Below are 21,529 nucleotides of genomic sequence, written 5' to 3' on the forward strand. Positions count from 1 at the left end.
ATATATATATATATATATATATATATATATATATATATATATATATATATATATATATATATATATATATATATATATATATATATATATATATATATATATATATATATATATATATATATATATATATATATATATATATATATATATATATATATATATATATATATATATATATATATATATATATATATATATATATATATATATAACTAGGCGTGATATAATCGAAACATTACTGTAGTACCACTTAGTGGCAAAAATGTGAAATAGTATCCTTGTAAAACTTAAGTTTTCAAACAAAAATCTTTGAAATGAAAAGTTGCAAACATTACAATGAAAGTATTTTGCGATCGGTTGCAAATGAAAGGGAAAAGTCTATTCTTTCACATCCTGAAGTTTCACGGATGCCGTTTTTTTAATAAAGTTGTTCGACAAAGACATCGTGTAAAATTCAAACATGCTCTTAACCCAATAGAGGACTGCAATAAATTATCCTCTTTTTATGCCTATTCCTTGTAATTTAAAATTATGCCGCTCTCACACGCAATCAATGTTAGATGCAACGAACTTAGAAAAGTACCTGAATCTACCTGGCTATATGGTCGGGTGCCCTGGGTTAATGTTTGTAGCCTCAGTGGTTGTGAAAAAATAAAGAAACATTTCGAAATTCTTGAGCTATTGTTGAGTCAGGTACAGTTCGTGATTGTGCATAGAAGGACACTTTCGGACGCCTATTCCCCTAAATAACAGGTCAACAAAACAGTAAAAGTTGAAAAGAATTTTCAGAATCGACCATCAATCTTTGAACTCTTCTTCGTACCTTTGCAAAGTCATTTCCTGTGTATGAGTGAGTCTTTATACTAACGTGTGGCCCTTTTTCAATCCCATTACAGATATCCCATCGATAGGGTGATCCGATCGATTGAATGAATGGATGTTGATTCCTCGGGAGACCCAAAATCAGACAACTGAGAAAATGACGGTTCAGTCAAACTTTGACTCACCCCAGCAGCACCATCGTGTCATGGATCATTATCACCAGCGCCATGATCCGGCCTACAACATTACTAGTGCCGAGGTGATCGATTACAACAGCGACAACAGCATAGCGGTGTTGCAGCATCACCACCGCTATATGCCATCCAGTTCCAGTTCCTGTGATAACACTAAACATCACCCGATGCAGAGTTCCAGCGTTCCGGGGTCTTGTGACGAAAATACTCCTAGTGTAGTAGATGTTAATATAGATACTAAGAAGATAGCACTGTACGTGATGCTTTAGGTAGGAACCAATCGACATATACTAACGACGAAGCTTTACCAACAGATCCAATGCAACCAATTCGAGACTGAACTCCCCCGCAAGGTTCGAAACTGAGCGGAAGTACACAAATCACATCGAGGTATACAGTGATCACACGAACAAGTTGGAAGAGGAAATATCCGAGGATGATCGGGGACCGCCACTTCCACCGCGACCTGCCCCAAGAACACGGACCCTGCAGCGAGTTGAAAGTGGTGAGTGTTTTAATTTTAACAGTAAAAATTTCGAAACCTTCCCGTTTTTGCAACGATAAATTCAAATGCTTTTTAATGCAGCATCCAAACCGAGAGCATCCTAGTAATCGGACAGGATAACAAGGGACCCTTTTCGATTGGTATGAATTGACACGCGTTTGCGCACTTTGTTAGTCTCAAGTGTCCTGCCTTCTTTAAATTCAAAACGATGAAAATAACATCAGAGGGTGGATAAATACCATCACACAGGGGCATCCTTTCGCCACCACCCAGGACGATTCAGTTTGTCATAATAGCTTTTCGAAATGGCATACAGCAAGTTTCTATTGACGGTGGCAAAAAAATGTGGGCGATTTTTCTGTGATTTGTGAATTGAAATTGGAGGTTTCACTATTTCCAATGTCCAGGAGTGAAAGACTGTTGTGTAGAATATTATTTTCGATTATTCGTGGGAGGCATTCGAACCAGACGAGGGTTGCGTGTTTAGGAAGTGATTTTGATATGATTGTATAATAAGCGTCGGTGGTTGAAGGTTCTTTCATTTATCGATACAATCGTTTTCGAATAATTCGGTTGAGTTCGTTCCTGTATTATTTTCTCCAATTTTTCCAATTATAGAAAAGACAATAAAGTATGACAAAACCGTAATTAGATAGTACAAGCTAGTTATAAAATATAGCATATATAAACGCTTGTTTGATGTTGTGTACATTATCAAAAAGGATGTGAGGTACAATTCAGGGGGATGGGATGTACGTGATTTTGGGCAGTTTCAGAAATACCAGAATCATTAGAGAAGTACTACGAATACAATAAAGAACCAGAATATAGAGATCAAAATGCACGGGTATCCGTTCATGCAAGTTGTACAGTATAGTGTGCCCACCTGCACCTGGGCGCCTCCACCAGTGGAACCACCGCGTCCCCCATCAGCCACTGCTGGTTAATACCATTGAAAACAACAATATACTATTTCAAAGCTCATATTTTCTTCATTCTTCTTTAACTTTAGCCACAACAACGCCCGGCGTGCGGAAATACGTCATCTGGTGTCTAATATGTGGAGGAATATCGTGTCTGTTGGGGATTTTGTTTTTGGGAATCTACTTCCTGCTGAGGTCGTACACCAGCACCGTGGGATATTTCGAAACCGTACCAACGTTCGTTCCTGCTACACTGGTATGCACTTTAATTTACTACACTGCTGAGAAACTATTAACAGTTTTTTGTTTTATTTTGTAGCTAATGGTCACGGGTATATGCATAATGAGTCTGGCGAGACGAAGAAACCGATATAGTTACTTGGTAAGTTTTTTGATACCCACTAATAAAATGAAAATATATAGTAGTCGAAATTCCCACAAGCGCACGTTTATTTGGTTAAATATTAAAGTGTTTTTCTCTTGAATGATTATTTGCTTTATGTTTTTATAATTATGTGTAATTGAATTGATATGGTTGGTTGAATTTTCGTTTTAATTTTTTTTATTTATTTTTTTGCCAAGAAATTCCTATAAGTGCATATTTGTTTTGCTAACACCTCTGGTGCTCTATTTACATAAACCGGGCGAACCTTTCACATTCCTCATGATGCAGTTGTAAATATGTGTGCGCGAGTGTGTTTTTTAGAAAAAGGTTCAAAAACACCATGAGCAGTCAAAATGTATTAAAAACCAATAACTCTGGAAACGTGTTTGGTTGTCACCCGACCCGCTAAAACAACTACTCTTGCGCGGAACCTCCCCAGCACTACCTTACGGAATTACTTCGGGGAGTACTCACTACGTAGTAGTTAGTTCCTTTAGTAGCGTTACAGCATTCCTCCTCAACACACTACCAGATTTCGATCATCCGCACCACGTGGCAATTTCTCAGGCCCGTAACCAGGATTTTGTTTCAAAAATTATCGCATAAATGTATTATTTTGATGACTTGAATTAGTCAATGGAGACTGAATGTAATTATGAAAAGTTCTTGGTGAAAACAGTGCCAAAGCTAATACAATAGACACTAAAACCCCTAAAACATGTTATCTGTTGCACGAAGGGCTATATCGAAATTAGCTTTAAATCTTGTGATCAAGCAGGCGATTTGTAGATGTGGAAAATAGGTTCAACTCTTATTTTTTTTCTTGAACAGGCGTCTTGCTACTATTACTAGTTCTGTAACCCGAAGTTTGCGTTACTGATGGAGTCGTAATCATAAAAATCTTAAGAAAGACACATGTTTTTTTCGTTTGACTTTCGTGGGGAATGGGTTAAAGGCTATCTTCGACAATTGTTTGTTTCTGTTGATTTTACATGTATTTACTTACAGATTTTTAGTGCTCGATATAATTCTGATTCCTAACTCGGTAACTTCATTTGTCATCGGGAAAGTCGGATCATATATAGGATTATAGCAATTATAATAATTTTCTAAATAAACTTTAGGAATACTATGTTGTGGTTGATTTCAACATGTGTTCCGTACCTAGTCTTCCATCCTTCTACCGTTTATTGTTCTTGAATCAGTCAAATAGCAATCTATACCCATTATAGCCCCTACCGAGAATAGACGGGCTAATTCTGTCGCAACAACAATATTATCAGAAAGCTGAGAATATCTATTTAGAGTCTTTCACAGATCCTATTTTTTATAAAATTGAAACTTTTTATATCATTGGACTTACGAACTAAAATATCGCAGACTGATTTTTCTAGTTCGGAAGATTCCCCAGACCCCTGAAACTATGGTAAAAGTCTAAATGTAAAGTGTGTGCAAATAACTACTGATTTCACTGCACAGCAAGAACAAGAACCTTAGCTCTATTGACTTTCAGCAATCTTGCAAAACCGGCGGGACTTGATAAGATTACCGAGATTAAACAAATATTATATGTGAAAATTCGGTTTTATTTCAGAATTTATGGGTTTTTGGATAATGCAAAATATATATTTCAATGCTTTAATCTACTAATTGATACTACCCAGAATTTAATCTACTGAGGGAAACTCGGTGCTCTGAAATTGTCCACTAATCCAAAGAAAGTCTCTCATCACTGATTACTGAAAGCTTCTAATCTACGTAAAATTTGTTGAATGTAGCATTGATGATACCACCAAAATAACTAAAAACAATGACTATGGGTAACAGCAAATTATTCGTTTCATGTGAAACTTTTGTAAACCTGTTGTTAAACAAATATGTTGACACTAATCTCCTCAGTAATTGGTTTATTTTTGAATAAAATAATTAGCTTTTGATTTTGTTTACAATCATCATCAAGATTGGAAGAGATGTATGACTTCTTCAAGAAAGTTACAATGTTTGCCTAATTACAGGTTTTGCCTTTCTCTTATATAAAGGTTATGCAATCACTCTGAAAAACGTCAACTTAATCCCGGCACGGAGGGCCGAGTGTCATATCCCATTAGACTCAGATCGTCGAGATCGGAAAAAGTCTATATGTGTGTGTATGTATGTATGTGTGTATGTGTGTGTATGTGTGTGTATGTGTGTGTATGTGTGTGTGTATGTATGTGCGTATGTGTCAAATAATGTCACTCATTTTTCTCAGAGATGGCTGGACCGATTTGCCCAAACTTAGTCTCAAATGAAAGGTGCAACCTTCCCATCGCTATTGAATTTTGGATCGATCGGAATTCTGGTTCCGGAATTACGGGTTTCAGAGTGTGGTCACACAGAAATTTCTCATATAAACTATAGGAAAAATTAAAAATAGAATTTTTATTTTTGATGCTAAATGTGTTCAAGGTGCATGAAACGTCGAGATTTGATGCAAACTCGAAAAAAAAATTTGACTACGATTCACTTTTTTGGATTTTGGCACATTTTTGCCTTTCTCATATAGAAAGGTTATGCAATCACTCTGAAAAACGTCAACCTAATCCAAATTTTTTTTCGACTCGTTTAGGGTTTCTGGATTTTAACAGAGGCGTAGTTGATGGTTTTCCGGAGAGGGGTTACACCCCCCCCTCTACTGTTCGCGCCCCTCCTTTAAAAATCTCCTTAAATCACCCCTCAGACCACCACCCCATCCAGCCCTCATACCCCTCCCTTTCAACCCCATCATCTTTAAACCACCACTATATCACAAAGCATACCAATTTAAGCTGGGGAGTCGTTCGTTCATGGGACTTTCGCCCTCTTCACATACCCAGCCCCGCATGACAAAATGAGTTAGCAAGCAGATAACATTGATCTAATGCTGATTAGGCTAATGGAGTATGATATTTTTTTGTTTCAAGTGTTTCACCGTCGACACGTAGCTCATCAAGTTCGTGGCTGGCATGCCATTGTGTATAAGTGCAAAGTGCACTAAGAATGTAATGGACATTTCCACGATTATGTTGAACATAAAAAGCCTCCGTGCCATAGTTTAGAGAAATGAGAAAGGCACAATTGCACCGCTAGGTGGATTAAAACAGGTTTTTTTTACCACTATTTGGGGATTTGTTTCAATTAAAATTGTTGCACCAAAAGTTTTACGGATTACTAAGATGAAAATGTCGTTGTATTCAAACCGAAATAAGAAGATCAGAGCGTAATTCCGAAAGCACTCGTGTTGAGTGTATAGAAAAGATAGAAGAGGTGCTCCTAAGTCAATTTCGATTGGTTGATTCTTTTTTCCTCTTTTTTCTCTCTGATTTAAGATTATCTCTCATTTTATTTCATGATGAGCAAAAAACGAAAGACCGTCACTGGGGCATTGCATGTTTTTTGAATTCCCGAAGGCCCCCCTCGCATATTGTGACAAATGTCAAAGTAAGCTCAGATGCCAAATTTCACATCACAGTTAAATGTTATAACTTCTGAAGTAGCAATCATAAAATTACAATTTATACCTCCATTTTAAAGAAAATAACCTTCGTATTTGAATGGAGATATTTTCGATTCTAGAAAAATACGGGAAAGTGGGGTTCTGGGTCATTATGGCCCCAAAATCCCCTATTTTTAATAATTGTTCTGCTCCGTGATGCAATTCATACATATTTTGCAGTTTTTCTAATATGAAAAAATCTCAGAAATCGAACGGAACCTTTTTTACCTTTGTCCGAATACGAGAAGTCGGGGTTATATGGCCTTTTGCCATTCATATTAAATTTTATCATTTATCTGTGCATATATATCTCTATTATTCTTCAATCAATTTTAATAAATTGTACCTTGTTGAACATGAAAAGTTCTTAGGAATACAACAAAAATTGATTCGTTAGCGGTAAAATTCAGAAACATCCTTTTTTGACATTAACTATATAAATCACATTTTTTTCATTAAATGTCCTAATACCCCAACTTCCACTATTTTTCCAGTATGGAAACTTTTCTCATGTGATCCCATTTTTTACACTAAAAGCAATAAATTAAATAAGAGTTTTGTTGTTAAATGGAGTTAATATGTGCGCTTTTATGATAAAAACGTGAAATCGAGACTATATGTCACATAATTTGATATTTCTGAATTTTACCGGTAACGAATGTATTTTTATTTTGTTCCTAAGGACTTTCCACGTTCTACAAAGTACAATTTATTAAAATTGATTGAAGTATAATAATAGATATATGCACGAGAAAATGATAAAATTTAATATGAATGACAAATGGCCCTATAACCCCAACTTCTCGTATTCAGACAAAGATCAAAAAGGTTCCGTTCGATTTCTGAGATTTTTTCACATTAGAAAAACTGCAAAATATGTATGATTTACATCACGGAGCAGAAAAATTATTAAAAATAGTGGATTTTGGGGTCAAAATGACCCAGTACCCCGCTTTCCAGTATTTTTCTAGAAACGAAAATATATCCATTCAAATACTAAGGTTATTTCGTTTAAAAGGAGGTTTATTTTCTGAGTGCTATTTCAAAAGTTATAGCATTTAATATATTTTTCTTACATTTTTTCCCATAATACCAATTTCAAAAATTTCAAGCGAAGTGGGCGGGAGTCTAGAATTGTCCAAATGATGTGAAATTTGGCATCTGAGCTTACTTTGACATTTGTCACAATATGAGAGGGGGGAGCCTTTGAGAATTCAAAAAATTCACATACTACAAATACCGTCACATACTGAAGAAATGAAATCGAAACATTTATCGCAACTTATTGGTTAAACGACCAAAATGATGCTGCTGGTTGCACCATTGAATGTATCGTGTGAACTAAGGCTAAGAGCAAAAATTGAAAGTCAACATCATCTGTCAATTCTTTAACTGATTGACTTATATGTGATTTAGCAGCAATTGGTATCCAATTGAAAGAGAAAACCGAAATCATAACCATTAATTCTATTGCTACTGTGTAGGTTTCTTCATATTAGCAAAGTTAATAATACATGAGTGTATTATGTTTTATGTTTTACCACTTTTTGACCTGGCCACTTTTAAATGAATTATACTTTAACACGTTTGTTAAAGATATCACGGTTTTGCGGATTAACAGGTTAGTAGTATGGAACAAATTCCTCGCACAAATGAAATAAAGTGTCAATAATGTCAATTGCGTTAAAATTACGCGAAATAGGAAAATTTTTCTATGTATCGTTCTCAGACAAATTGAATTTTTTTGTGTAGCACGATTGAATGTGATGCCTAGTGCTTATAATAAGGGTATAGAGCGCACAGTAAGTAACCATTTTTGTCGTTCGCTTCGAACTGGCTCGAACAAAAGCATAAAGCACACTGAATTTCGTGACCTTTGTCTTTGGTGGTTGAAAATAGCCTTCTTCAACTTTTTCTCAATGTGTTGTTCAAACCAAATGAGCTACAAAATTTGTTCAAAGTCGCCGAAAAATAAGTTTTTTTAAATATATTTTTGAAAAAATTCGGGGGGAGGGGTTCTTTAGCTCCCTAGCAACCCCCCTCGCTCTGTATCTACAATTTCTGTATGGCAGGAGGAAAGCTAGCTTTATTTATTTATTAACAGATTAAGGCCGAAGTGGCCTGTGCCGTATACAAAAGATTCCTCCATTCCACTTGGTCCATGGCCGCGCGTCGCCAGCCACGCAGTCTGCGAAGGGTCCGCAAATCGTCTTCCACCTGGTCGATCCATCGTGCTCGCTGCGCGCCACGTCTTCTTGTATTGTTCGGATTGCAATTGAGAACCGTTTTCACCGGGCTATTGTCCGACATTCTGGCTACGTGCCCGGTCCACCGTAGTCGTCCGATTTTCGCGGTATGACAGATGGCCGGCTCCCCCAACAGCTGATGCAACTCATGGTTCATTCGCCATCTCCATGTGCCGTCTTCCATCTGCACTCCACCGTAGATGGTATGCAACACTTTCCGTTCGAAGACACCAAGTGCGCGTTGGTCCTCCACGAGCATGGTCCAGGTCTCGTGCCCGTAGAGAACTACCGGTCTAATCAGCGTCTTGTAGATGGTCAACTTCGTACGACGGCGAACTCTGTTCGACCGAAGTGTCTTGCGGAGGCCAAAGTAAGCACGATTTCCTGCCACGATGCATCTACGAATCTCTCTGCTGGTATCATTGTCGGCGGTCACCAGTGAGCCCAAGTACACGAACTCTTCAACCACCTCGATTTCGTCGCCACCGATGCAAACTCGAAGCGGGCGGTTCTCATTCTCTTCTCATGAACCTCTTCCTATCATGTACTTTGTCTTCGACGTGTTGATGGCAAGTCCGACGCGCTTCTCTTTTCAGTCTGATGTAGGCTTCCTCCATCTTCTCAAAGTTTCGTGCAATAATATCAACGTCATCGGCGAAGCCAAGTAGCTGAACGGACTTTGTAAAAATCGTACCACTCGTGTCGATCCCTGCTCTTCTAGCAGCTGTGGGTCGAGAATTAGTGCTCTTTCGCTGCGAGGAAACGCTGGCAGCAAACTTCAGATTATCTATTGTACTGAGCCCTTCGGCTCTCTTATGCCATTCAACAATACGAAACGGCTCCCTTGTGCTATTTAGCACTACAACTCCTTTACGCCCTTTGGCTCTTTTCTCGTGCCATTTAGCACCACTTCCTCGTTGAGCCATTCAGCTTCCGACTTGTTCTCGAACTACTCGTTCTAGTACAAGACGATGGACCAAGCCTACTCCGACGGAGAGCGCCCCAATGAAAGACGCTCTCCCGAAGCCAAGCCAACCAACCAGGTGTTAAGGTCAGCTAGGTGATTCCGGTGGACATGGGCGCGCGGTCCCGACGATCGGCGACTGATAGTATCTCGTCGCGATCTACTCAGTCTTTTCCCCGGCAATGAATCTAGCTTACGCCGACGGAGAGTTCCCCGGCGAAATAAGTCCTCCCGATTCCGATGCTGAAACCAAAGAGAATACTCTTTGGTTTCAGCACCACGACTTCTTGAGCCCTTTGGTTCCTTACCCGGTGCCATTAAACACCGTAACTCCTTAAGCTCTTTGCCTGTCTTCTCGTGCCATTTAGCACCACTTCCTCGAAGAGTGGTTCAGCTACCAACTTTTTCGCGAACTACTTGGTCTTGTCGTCGACGATGGACCTAGCCTGCTCCGACGGAGAATTCCCCGACTAGAGAAGTTTTCTCGAAACCGAGCCAACCAACGAGATGTCGAGGTCAATTCGGCGAGTCCGGTGGAGTAGGGCTTTCGATTCGCTGGCGGCTCGACGACCGGCGACTGGTGGTATTTCATTGCGTTCTTTTTAGCCTAGTCCCCGGCGGTGAATCTAGCTTACACCGACCGAGGGTTCCCTTGCGCGAGAAGTTTTCTCGATACCGATTCTTCTCTGGTTTTCACTATATTTCTCTCGGACCGGGTGCCGCGGTCGGTCCGGCTATTGCGGGGTGAGCATGCCGTTTGATTCGCTGGCGCCATATGACCCATACCCGGTGTTCTATCGCAGTCTACACGACTAATCCCCGGCGTTGGATCTAGTCTACTCCGGTGGAGTAGACTAGATCCACCGCCGTTCCACGTGTTTATGTCGCTTGTCATGCTATCGACGACATCATCTGGTTGCTGTCGGGCCCTCGCCTTTCAAGAAGCTCTCTCTGCGTGCAGTGACGTTGCGTACCTGAGCTGATGAAGATATATCCTAGAACAGCCGTGGTGCGACAGGACTTCTGTCAGGTGGAAGTTCACCACTTCGTGCTTTCTATTGCTCCACGACGACAGGTTTGGTATGAGACGGTAGGTCCACCTTCCTTTCTCCATACTGTCCCATCCCTGCTGCCACCTCGTCATCGAATCGATTCGCACCATCTTCCCCACGTTTTTGATGTTTCTCCGATAGTAGCACTTCATATCCGCCAGGGTGATACAGATGGGGATCATCCCTGCGATAACGCATATTGCCTCCGACGATATTGTTTTGTACGCGCTCGCGACTCGTGCAGCCATCAGCCGGAACGTCCTGTTCAGCTTTTTGCGGTTCCGCTTGGTCTTCAGCGCCACACCCCCGACAGGAAATGACCCATCGAGGCTAAAGTCCTAATAAACAATATAATACACCATCACCGTGCTATGGCGATTATTTATATTTACATATGTATATGTCTTTCTGGAAACTGTTGGGCATCGATATTCGCAACACATCAATGCGATTCTTTTCATTAATCGAATTTTACTATCTTATTGCAGATTAAACTCTCCGGAGCCTGTGGACTTGCATCGGCACTAACATGTGCCCTCGTGACTGTTACTACAACCGTACTACACATGAGCCGCCTTCAGGTTTTGCGTGAGTGTGAGTATACTCAGAAAACTCGCACTTGCACATGTTACTCGGTGACGGCAGAAAAGCAGGCGGAAGGAATCGACGATAACGTTCGATTTGTCTTCGACTCCACCTCCGATTGTGGAGTTGTCCACGGAGCACTGTATTCCTGTTTGCGAGCAGTGTTTGGACTCTCTGTGGCTGGCGTGTTAGTGGCAGTATTTAGCTGTATGCTCGTGTATCAACTGCTGAGTCATGAACGAAAGAAAATGTACTGGGAGCAATTGGAATTAAGATGTCGATCGTTATACTCTGGACAGCAGGGACCTACGGTGCTACCATCCGGTCCAATGTTGGGAGGAACACGCAATGGCAACTGTCGATGCTGCGAGCAGTGTCATGCCCACCGGAATGTGATGCCATCTTCCTATCCATGGGAAGGCGACCAGAGATTCTGGACTCCGGGACAGGCGGGAAACTTTTACTCACCCAATCCAGGTGGTGAGGAGAATTCAAGTGGCAACAGGCTTAATCAGAACGGTCGAAGAATACCCGGATGGAGTTGGCCTAGAATGCCATGGCAGCGTAATGACGCTCAACGAATGTCCCCACATAGCCCAGACTCTCAGTATGGGTTTTCAAATAGAGGGACTGCACAAGATCCGGCGTCCATAGCATCCAATCAACCGCGTTATAACGTTATCGAACAACAGTACGGAATATGGGGTCCTCCGCCACCTTACAGCGATCCTAACAGCCCAGCTCGCCGAGGCCGCTATCAGTATATCCATCCAGCTCAGTGTCAACCTATGATCGAGCAAAACATTCCACCCACAAATATAGCTATATTGGAATGCCATCAACATCCGATGGCATCCGAGAATCATTCCATCCAACAGTTTGGCAATCCTTCCCAACATAATGTGTTTCGAAATCCAGGAAAGCGTCAGACATTCAAACCGGCCAAGGATAATTATGAAAACACTCCTTCAGATAGTGACGGTCCTAGAGATCGCTTCTCGAACACTCTTCCGCTTCGGAAAACCAAAAAACGTGTGGAAGCTGGTGCAAAGAGTATTGGGCCGAATCAACCGGCTACAAGAGTTAATGTTCAAAATGTGTTCAGCTCAGATGCATCGTCAGGACAGCATAACTCGGTGGAAACGTCAGAGAACGAATATAACGAACCATCGCTTCCAAACAACGAGCCTAGCTGTAGTAGTCAACCTGCTGCACAGCATGTGAAAACGAGGAGAATAAAAGCGGGCGTGGAGAATACAGGATTTCAGACGGTGGAAGCCCTGGAAGCAGATGCCATGAATGGCAAAATGATGGAACCAACAGAGTCGGAAGTATACTTTGCTGACGTGAGTAGCTGTTGTAATATGTCGGTGAAGAATGATAACTACTACGAAGATACTAACCAAAGACGTAAGAATGTGAAGGATAAAAGCAAGCAGGTCCCAGAGCAGCAAGAGTTTAGTAAAGAGCAAGCAGATGACTATATCGCACAAAGATTTGGAAAACGGGAACCATCCGTTCGCAGCAGGCTACCCTTCCCACAGGTGATTCCCGAGAAGTTCGAAAAGCCGGCTGTGATGCCGCGTCCTTCTCTAATGCACAAGGATATCTCTCGACAGAGTATGTGTTCGGTGGAATCGGGTGAGAAGACAGACTATACCGACTTGTCACCCGCGACCCCTAGTACAAACTTTCCTACGATAACATATCCACAGCAGGAACCAAGTAACAATTTGAACGCCTCGAGTAATGGTCCCACCAATTCGCCCAGCGCGGTAACTGATTTCGCGTCGGAGCCCAACAGTTCAAATTTTATTGCATCCTATCCGTACTCATCTAACGAGCAAAGTCAAGAGGCCCACCGTCGTTCAACGAAAAACTTACAGGATATTTTCTTGGCACCTGACTCACAGTACGAGGTAATCAAGGAATCCAGTAAGTACAATGAAGCCACTCCGTTAACCCTGTCCTACCTGACCCAGCAGGACATGTCCGCCCAGTTTGCCTACATACCGAGCCAATTCCCTCCAGGGACCCGAGAACACGTCAGTTATCAGCATCAATATCCCATGTCACAGACACCGCAGCAGCAACCGCAACACAAATCGAAATCACCCAAAAATCTTAACATCACTCCAATCAAGCGACAAAGTCTGGGGACCAACATTAGTTCAATCATTCAGAATCTCAGCGGCAGCGAGTCGGGTCTTCTATATCCGGAGGGGCGGAATAGTGGCACCCTGACCACTGGCAGTGGTGGTACAAGCGGAAGCGTTCCCGGAACTATAGGGTTGCGGGAGATGGAGCACAATCAACGGATTCGATCGACGAATGAGGACGAGAGTAGCAGCAATGACGAGAACGACGACTCGGATGTTACCGATCGACGTCGATTGTGAGATGAAGTGTATGTGTGAGTAGACCCTGTTTGAAAGCACAGCATCGGGCACTGTATAGTGAGGCTAGGGGTTGAATTCACCATTCGTGACAGTTGATTGCGCGTTTGTGTTTTGGGAAGAAGTGTTAGCATTCTTGAAGTCTTCCTCAAGCTGTCATCAAAGAATCATTTGAAGGGAGAAGTTTCATTTGGGATTTACCGAACTATATCTCAAAAAGAGCGGACGTTAGTTTTCCTGAATGACCTAATACAAAGAGCGGACGTTAGTTTTTCTGAATGACCTAATACAAGGATCTTTCCTCATAAATTATCTCCCGCTAATGTAATGACGCAATTCCATGTGAGTATTTTGCGATTTACCGTATCATTGGTAACTCAAATTCGATTTTTTATGCGTTAGTTTCACTGAGCTGGGGTATCCTAGGTAGGACATACACACCAAAATTTGGTTGTCGTTTTCAGCCAAATTTTGCCGAATTTTCATCAGCTGAAAGTTTCAGCAATTTAATATGCTGAAACTTCAGAAATTTGAATTTAATCTATTTGACAGATTCACTTTGCTGAAAATTCAGAAACTCAAGTTGTCAAATTGACAGTGTGAGTACCGAATTCACAGGAATCCAGCCTGAAATACGGAGAAGTTGGTGATTGCGCTGTCAATTTGACAATCTCAATTGCTGATTTTCGGCGAAGTGAATCTGACAAATGGATTCAATTCAAATTGCTGAACTTTCGGTATCATAGGCTGTGACCATTTGGCGATTTTTTTAAGCTTTTTAAAATTCGACAGTTTAAGTTATTTTCTCTCGATTGGTAAAATTTAACCGAAAGAGCGTATCATTTCAAAAGTTGACATTTAGATGGTTATTTAGAATTGACAGCTGCGATGACCACAAGCTGGTAGAGGTGTAAACATTTGTCGATATTTCGAAATTAGTTTTTTTCTTATTACATTAAGCATGACAGTCGCCTTGAAACGTAAACATCCACATCATGAAATAACCCAAACAAATCTTGACACAGCACGTTATCGTTTCCATCTTTATCCCTTCATTTTGTATAGAAAAATATTAGGCACAGAAAATGTTTCCACCTTTTTATTCTGCACCATGGGCCAAATCTTAACTACCGAGCTGTCAAATTTAGCTACCGCTCTGTCAATTTTAAGGTTGGACAGAGAATGGGCAAAAATCGAAAACGAAAAAAGCTGTTTTTTCCACACCGTGCGTTAGATCTTCATAAAAATTAATCAGCTTATGTAGAATGTTGTTACAGTAATGCTGATTGATTTTCATGAAGATCTAACACACAGTGTGGAAAAAACTGCTTTTTCGTTTTCGATTTTTGCCCTTTCTCTGTTCAACCTTAATCATTCTTCAGAGCAGGGCTATTTTGCAAATAACTTTCGAAGGGTTAGATTTTAACCAAAAGTTAAAAATTTCACCAAATGGGCCACAGCCTTAGATCACTAAAACTTTCAGCTAAAGAAAATTCAGCAAAATTTTGCTGACTTTCGGAGAAAAAAAATGGTGTGTAGGGATGTACAATTGATGATCGATTGGAAGCTTATTCGTTTTCCATGTTGCACTTTGCGGTATACTGCAGACTCCTGGAACTAGAAACTTCTTAGCCGTAAATATACGAGCGACCTGATTAGAATTATTACTTTTACTAAAACACTCCGCAGTCAACATGTTTCTATTGTAAAAAACATTGAAAATCTTTCCCTCCTCGTAAATACAACAAATATAGTTAATTATTCTACAATAATGATTCCATGATGTTATAAAGCTGTTTCTACCATATTTGTTCCGTTAGCTGAAAACCAACTAGTAAAGAAGCAGCGTAGTAGCGATAATATGTTTTGCCAATTATGAAAACGATAGAGAAATTGAAGATTTTTTTTTATGTTGGTAACCATGTTGGCAAGAACTCGGTTCAGAGGTTCATGTGAACATGTGCTGGTCCAAAACAATGATTTTGCTTTCAAGAAGACCTTTGATTTGGAATAGGAAATAGTTAACTAACCTCTGTTTGTCGCATCATAGTTTGTTATAAATGTGCTGTAGACTGTCCTGAAAAAAATTATAAATCAATCCTCAATCCGGTGCAAATTTGAGTCAGATTGGTCCAATCAAGTTGTTGTGTTTACTGTTAATCTCTGCATCTTTCTAAAATCTAAACGGAGAAATTCAAATTGCCATTAGGAGGCACTGTAGATAAAAGATCACCATCAAGCGTTAGATAGAATATGTCATGAATAAAGGACGATTCAGACGATACATCAGCTTCCGTCAACGTCAACGGAACGTCACCGTTCCGTCAGGATAAGTTACATGCAGTTAAATGGAGGCATTCACACACAACATCAACGGCACGGAACGTTTTGACGTACGGCACGTGTGAACGGACGCAAGAGAAAAGTATTTAACTTATCCTGATGGAACGGTGACGTTCCGTTGACGTTGACGGAAGCTGATGTATCGTCTGAATCGCGCTTAACTATGTCGAAGACTGCAAATAGATCCGACTTCGTTAGGAAAAGTAGGAAACGTGTCGATTAAGCCAATTTGTTTTGTGTTCTGAATGAAAACAAATGGAACTTGAGTAATGCACGTAGTCGGTTCACGCAATAGCTGGGCTTCACTGATTTCGACTAGACACTTCCGATGTTTGCGTATATTGGTTGTGGGTCATTTACCCCATAGAGAATAGGAAGAGATACGAATAGTGTGAAGTCAAAATACCTTATTGAGCAGACCAATCAAGCAAAGTAAATAAACATACTTGTGCCTGGTTTGGAGGAGATAAGTATTCACATTCATTAAAAAAGAAACTTATTTTTCGTCAGAATTCAATCAAATCGTGGTTGTTGGATGCATTCTAGGGTATATGTATTATTAAAAACAAGCTTTACATTTTTCGTCTATTTTAATCGAAATACACATCATTTGTAAAACAAATCTAACGATCACAATACGGTTTGTTCTCAAAATATATTGTTTATTGCTTTGAAAGTTGGATTTTTGATGCACTTCGCTATCACACTTTTTTCACGGTTGCCAAATGAAATGATATGAAATTGACAACAAATTCACTTTCTTCGAACAAATAAATTATAAAAACCGCCATACTAACCTACCAGCTACTTAAAGTAAGAAGAAGTTTGTTTTTGACACTTTTCAATGTCAATAATCTGTCAGGTCAAAGGCGTTGCACTTTTGATCACACTTTTGATTCATCACACTTTCCATACTGTGCAGTTGGATTTGGTGGGAACTGTGGCAATCCATGAGACATTTCTGATCAGCTGATTATTTGAGTGAGTGCGATGTCCGACAAAATCGCCGATTCGATTCAACATCAAACTAATCGGGCTGACGAAATATGGTCGTTAGACGAGTTTTTTTTTTGTTCGCAGGAGCAAACTTGTTGATAAAACCACTCGCTGAATTATCAAACAAACGTCGTGATGGATTGTCTAATAATAGGAGTCATTTAAAGTGGGGAAGCGGTTGCCAAAATGCTAGTGTTGAAATCATCATAAAGGAAGTGTTGCCGTTTTGACTGATTTTCACTATTCGTCTCTCTCTCTCTCTCTCTCTCTCTCTCTCTCTCTCTCTCTCTCTTTCTCGCTATTCTTTCTGATTTACCCCTAAGACAAGACGTAACAATAGGGAGGCCGTTTTTGTTTCAATTTTACGTCAGAATGGTCCTGCTCCTGATTGCTTCAGTCTGACTTTTTGCACCGTACGCAATGTTACTGCAGGGATAGTGAAATGATGTTTGGCAGTGTTGCTATATTTAAAAATTGTCATTACTTTTGACAAATAAAATTACTATCGCTGAAAAGTAAAAATGACTAAATTGAACTGAAATTGTGCGGCAAAGTGAAACAAGTATTTATCATGCATTTACCGTATACGTGGTTGATTACCTTTAACAAAAATAAGACAGAAACCACACTATAATCTAAAATTATTCAGAAAATGGCTTCATCAAACTTTACTAAACACCCATGACATAGAAAAACGGTGTCCTTCAATATAGTGGATTCAAGATACAAAATATTGCCGGCATAAAATAAATTAATAAGATCCATTTTCATTAATAAAAATAGCAACACTGTTCGGAAGATTTCGGCTGGGTGAAAATGTACGAAAAGAAGAATGCCGAAGGAAAAATAAGAGGCCGATTGTCACGTCTTGTCTTAGATTTACCCCATGTTTGATCAGGACAATGGTCATTTAATAGACTTTCGTCGTTTAAAATCACATTTTCAGCCAGGAGTCTTCAATAACTAAACGTTTCCGCAAGAGCGAAATTCTTCTGTAAGGAGTTTTTCGGAAAGTAATTAATTACATATATTTATGAACATAAATTGGCGCTGCAGATCAATTTCTCGTAAAACATATTTTTACCTACTTTTTACCATAGTAAAATAATTTCTGATTGGTTGGAACATGGTACATTGATGTTTTTCTCGACAAATTGAATCTTATTGTGCGAAAATACCTGAGAACAGACTTAGCGTAAAGTGCGTATGCCCAATCCGGGCATAACAGACTAGTAGACTTATGCTATTTATACAGGAGTAGCATTATTTTTATTTTTGTATATTTGAGCGTTTATTGAACATTTGGTGTAGGACAATAGACGACCACAGATCACATGTACAAATATACCTTGTGATAATTTTCTTTTATCGCGATTGAACCCTCATTCTACTTACCTTAGGTCTAGTATCGAAATTTCGTGTCCAAAAATGTTAGCCACCTTCCGTATGTGTGACATATTTGACACCACACAGGTGCACATTCTAAGATTTCAACTAATCAATCGTGCAGGATTTTCTTTTCAATTTCTAAAACAATTCTATACGTAGCGAATACTAAACAGACTGAAAAGACAAAGGAACTTTATGTTCCTAAGGAGTTTCAATTCAATATTCAACTTTGTTATGGGAGTATTGTTATTTAATCCATTGAAGTGAATAAATCTTTTGCAGGCTAAATTGGAATCTTCATATAAAATATTCTGATTACAGTTGAAAATCAAAATATTGAGCTTGCGCCTTTCGCTTTTTCTCTATTTGCAGAGTGGGCAACTAATGCGCATCTTGTGTACATGTTAGAGCATCAACTTGCGCATTATTTACACCAGTTGCGCTTTAGTTGCACAAGCTGAAAATAGGAGAAAAACCCAAAGGCGCAAGTTCACTATTTCGATTTTAAACTGCAATCAGAATATAAAAAAGACCAGATTGTATTTGCAACGATTGTAAGAAATGGTGATGTAAAAGATCGGATGGCTTCCTGTGAGCAAACTCAGTTATGCAACATCAAATGAGGAAAACATTTAATTTGGAAGCAGTTACCATATCAAATCGTCGTCGTACAATTTAGCTATCACCATCAAACCGGAAAAAACAGTATCCAAGGGACCATTCATAAATTACGTAACGCAAAAATTGCCCAAAATCGACTCCCCCCTCCCCCCATGTAACAAATTGTCACAAATTTCTTCATCCCCCCTCCCCTGTTACGTAACAAATTCCCAGAAAATTTTTTTTTTCTTCGGTGAAAACATGTTACGTAACGATCTAGCGGACTCCTCCTCCCCCCTATGTCACAACATGTCACAACTTGTTGTACCCCCTCCCCCCCCTAAAAGCGTTACGTAATTTATGAATGGTCCCCAATGGCTTTTTCACTTTTGACTCTGCATTGCACACTCATTCAAACTTGGGTGTAATCAGTCCATCTTTCTTTTTACACTGCACCGGTGTAGTACTAGGTAAAAACGAAATCGCTACAATACTTCAGCCATGCCTATCTGTTTCGATGCCGTTGGGAATAGAACGAACTATGGGAGAAGTCCTATCTGACGGAAACCGACAACCCGAGAATTTCAATGAGTTCAATTTGTTACGTCTAATACGAAAGAGTACAAGATCCGTTATGAAGTAAAGGAAAAATGCTTTCATGCTATACCTTGTGTATAACTCAAGGTATAGCGACTGTCGGTAATATATGTAATATATATAAAGGTGGCCATTGTTCTACTTTTCTACATAAACAAGCTACGCGAAACTTGATCATTCACAGTCTACTCGTAACATGTAGCACAGATGATAGTTGAATTGTTTTCTCTGAATTAAGATAGCGTTTCTTTGTTATTCTAGTCTCCGGCGAACAAGAACAACTTAATTAAAAGGTTGATAATTAAGTAAACCCCTTTTTAACGTTTTTAAATACTTCGTTGATCTTTAGGACAGCTTCCAATTTGTGAAAGGTTTAAAATAATCGTGAAAATAAAGGAAAACCCGCTTGTACGAAAATATTGTTGGACATTCCATAAAAAATGAAGCAAACGGCTGAACTAGGCACATCATGTTGTTTACTGATGATACGAGTTGATGAAATCAAAAAAGCTAATACAAAATTGTTAGGAGCAAAAATGAGCGACTGCTAACTGGCCCCCGTGCTGCGAACGGGTCCGGCAATCCTAATATTCTAGCGAGAATTGGATCTTCTAATTATAATTCGATTCAATTCCAGCAAAAGCTACTAGAACGAAGTTGGAGTATTTAAGAATCAACCCAACTACAGAACTGAATTGATAGCTCGACAGTAGTTTACTTTGGATTTTTTGTGAATAGTTTAATGTACTTTTAAGTCAGTATAGTAGTAAATTTAAGTCGTTGAGTCTACAGATCTCTTTGGTTTCGTTTCCAACATAAACATATATAGCTTTAACAGTACAAGTGTTTGGCGAGTAACGGAATGAAGAGCTCTCTTGCATGTTATATAAAATAAATGAGCGTCCGAGCATAGCGTTTGACCGAAAAGAGGTTATGTTGTAAATAATTTCTTGATTAAAATGAACAGATATTGTAGCAAAGTTCTAGCAAAAACAGAAAGTGGTAAGTTATAGTATGTGTTAGGTGGAAAAAGTGACTGTTATTATTGTGTGAATTTCAATAGTTTTTCGCAGGAAGCGAAATAAATCCCCTAAATTTATTTCCAATTGTTTTGCAACTTACTATTTACACATGCTATGAAATAATTAAAATCGTACAGTATTCGCAAATCTGACGCAAAGCAAATTTCGTTGATATTTTTATTTCCAAAAAAACGACAAGCCAGAAGTAAATAAACAATAAAAATGAAATATGCTCACGATATTCTTATACATATGAAATGTATTATTTGTTAACGAACGTGAATAAAAATTAAGAAGTAAAAGTATGGAGCCAAGGTGTTATTTATTATCCGAATCTATTTTCTGCTTTCCTAGACACCATTATTTTTCTTCGGGAAATTGTTAAAAATTTTAACCCACCTAGCGATGTGATGAGATCTATCTTGTAAGACGAATTATAGGGAGACCTGGGGCGACATTATGGAACCATTTCGAATCGACTTTTTCATACAAGCTTGCATACAATAAACCTTTCGTTTCGAGATGCGTAATGCCATTCCTGATCTAACTCGAGTCCAGTAAGGGTTATTGGGCAGTAGAATGACCTCTTGTCAGCCGATCTATAAAAAATCTGATTATCAATTGCCACCTATTTTTGCCTTTCTCAATAGAAAGGTATTGCAATTGCTCTGAAAACCGACTTTTTAACGGAAGCCCGGAGGGCCGAGTGATATATACCATTCGATTCAGTTCGACGAGTTCGGCAAATGTCTGTGTGTGTATGTATGTGTGTATGTATGTATGTGTGTGTATGTGCGTATGTGTGTGTGTATGTGACCAAAAATGTCACTCATTTTTCTCAGAGATGGCTGAACCGATTTTTACAAACTTAGTCTCAAATGAAAGGTGCAACGTTCCGATAGGCTGCTTTTGAATTTCTAATGGATCCGACTTCCGGTTCCGGAATTACAGGGTGATGAGTACGATCACGCAGAATATGTCGATTTTAAGAAATTG

At 39.4% G+C, this 21,529-nt stretch overlaps 1 protein-coding gene across 5 annotated transcripts in view; it reads left to right on the plus strand.

The window, feature by feature from the left end:
- The window catches only part of LOC131693640 (uncharacterized), a 43,401-nt gene extending 22,567 nt beyond the window's left edge, over positions 1–20,834 (plus strand). For 2 of the 5 annotated variants that reach the window (XM_058981624.1, XM_058981622.1), the window contains 5 exons: positions 897–1,269; positions 1,331–1,521; positions 2,534–2,700; positions 2,764–2,826; positions 11,094–20,834. In XM_058981624.1, coding sequence (XP_058837607.1) covers positions 938–1,269; positions 1,331–1,521; positions 2,534–2,700; positions 2,764–2,826; positions 11,094–13,589 — 3,249 coding nt within the window. In that variant the 5' untranslated portion in view covers positions 897–937 and the 3' untranslated portion in view covers positions 13,590–20,834. Of the gene's footprint in view, positions 1–896; positions 1,270–1,330; positions 1,522–1,739; positions 2,464–2,533; positions 2,701–2,763; positions 2,827–11,093 lie in introns of those variants that run through there. The other 3 variants (XM_058981625.1, XM_058981627.1, XM_058981626.1) reach the window with 3 other exon arrangements.
- Positions 20,835–21,529: the final 695 nt, after the last annotated feature.

This window comes from Topomyia yanbarensis, chromosome 3, assembly GCF_030247195.1.
Source record: "Topomyia yanbarensis strain Yona2022 chromosome 3, ASM3024719v1, whole genome shotgun sequence".
Taxonomy (NCBI): Eukaryota; Metazoa; Arthropoda; class Insecta; order Diptera; family Culicidae; genus Topomyia; species Topomyia yanbarensis.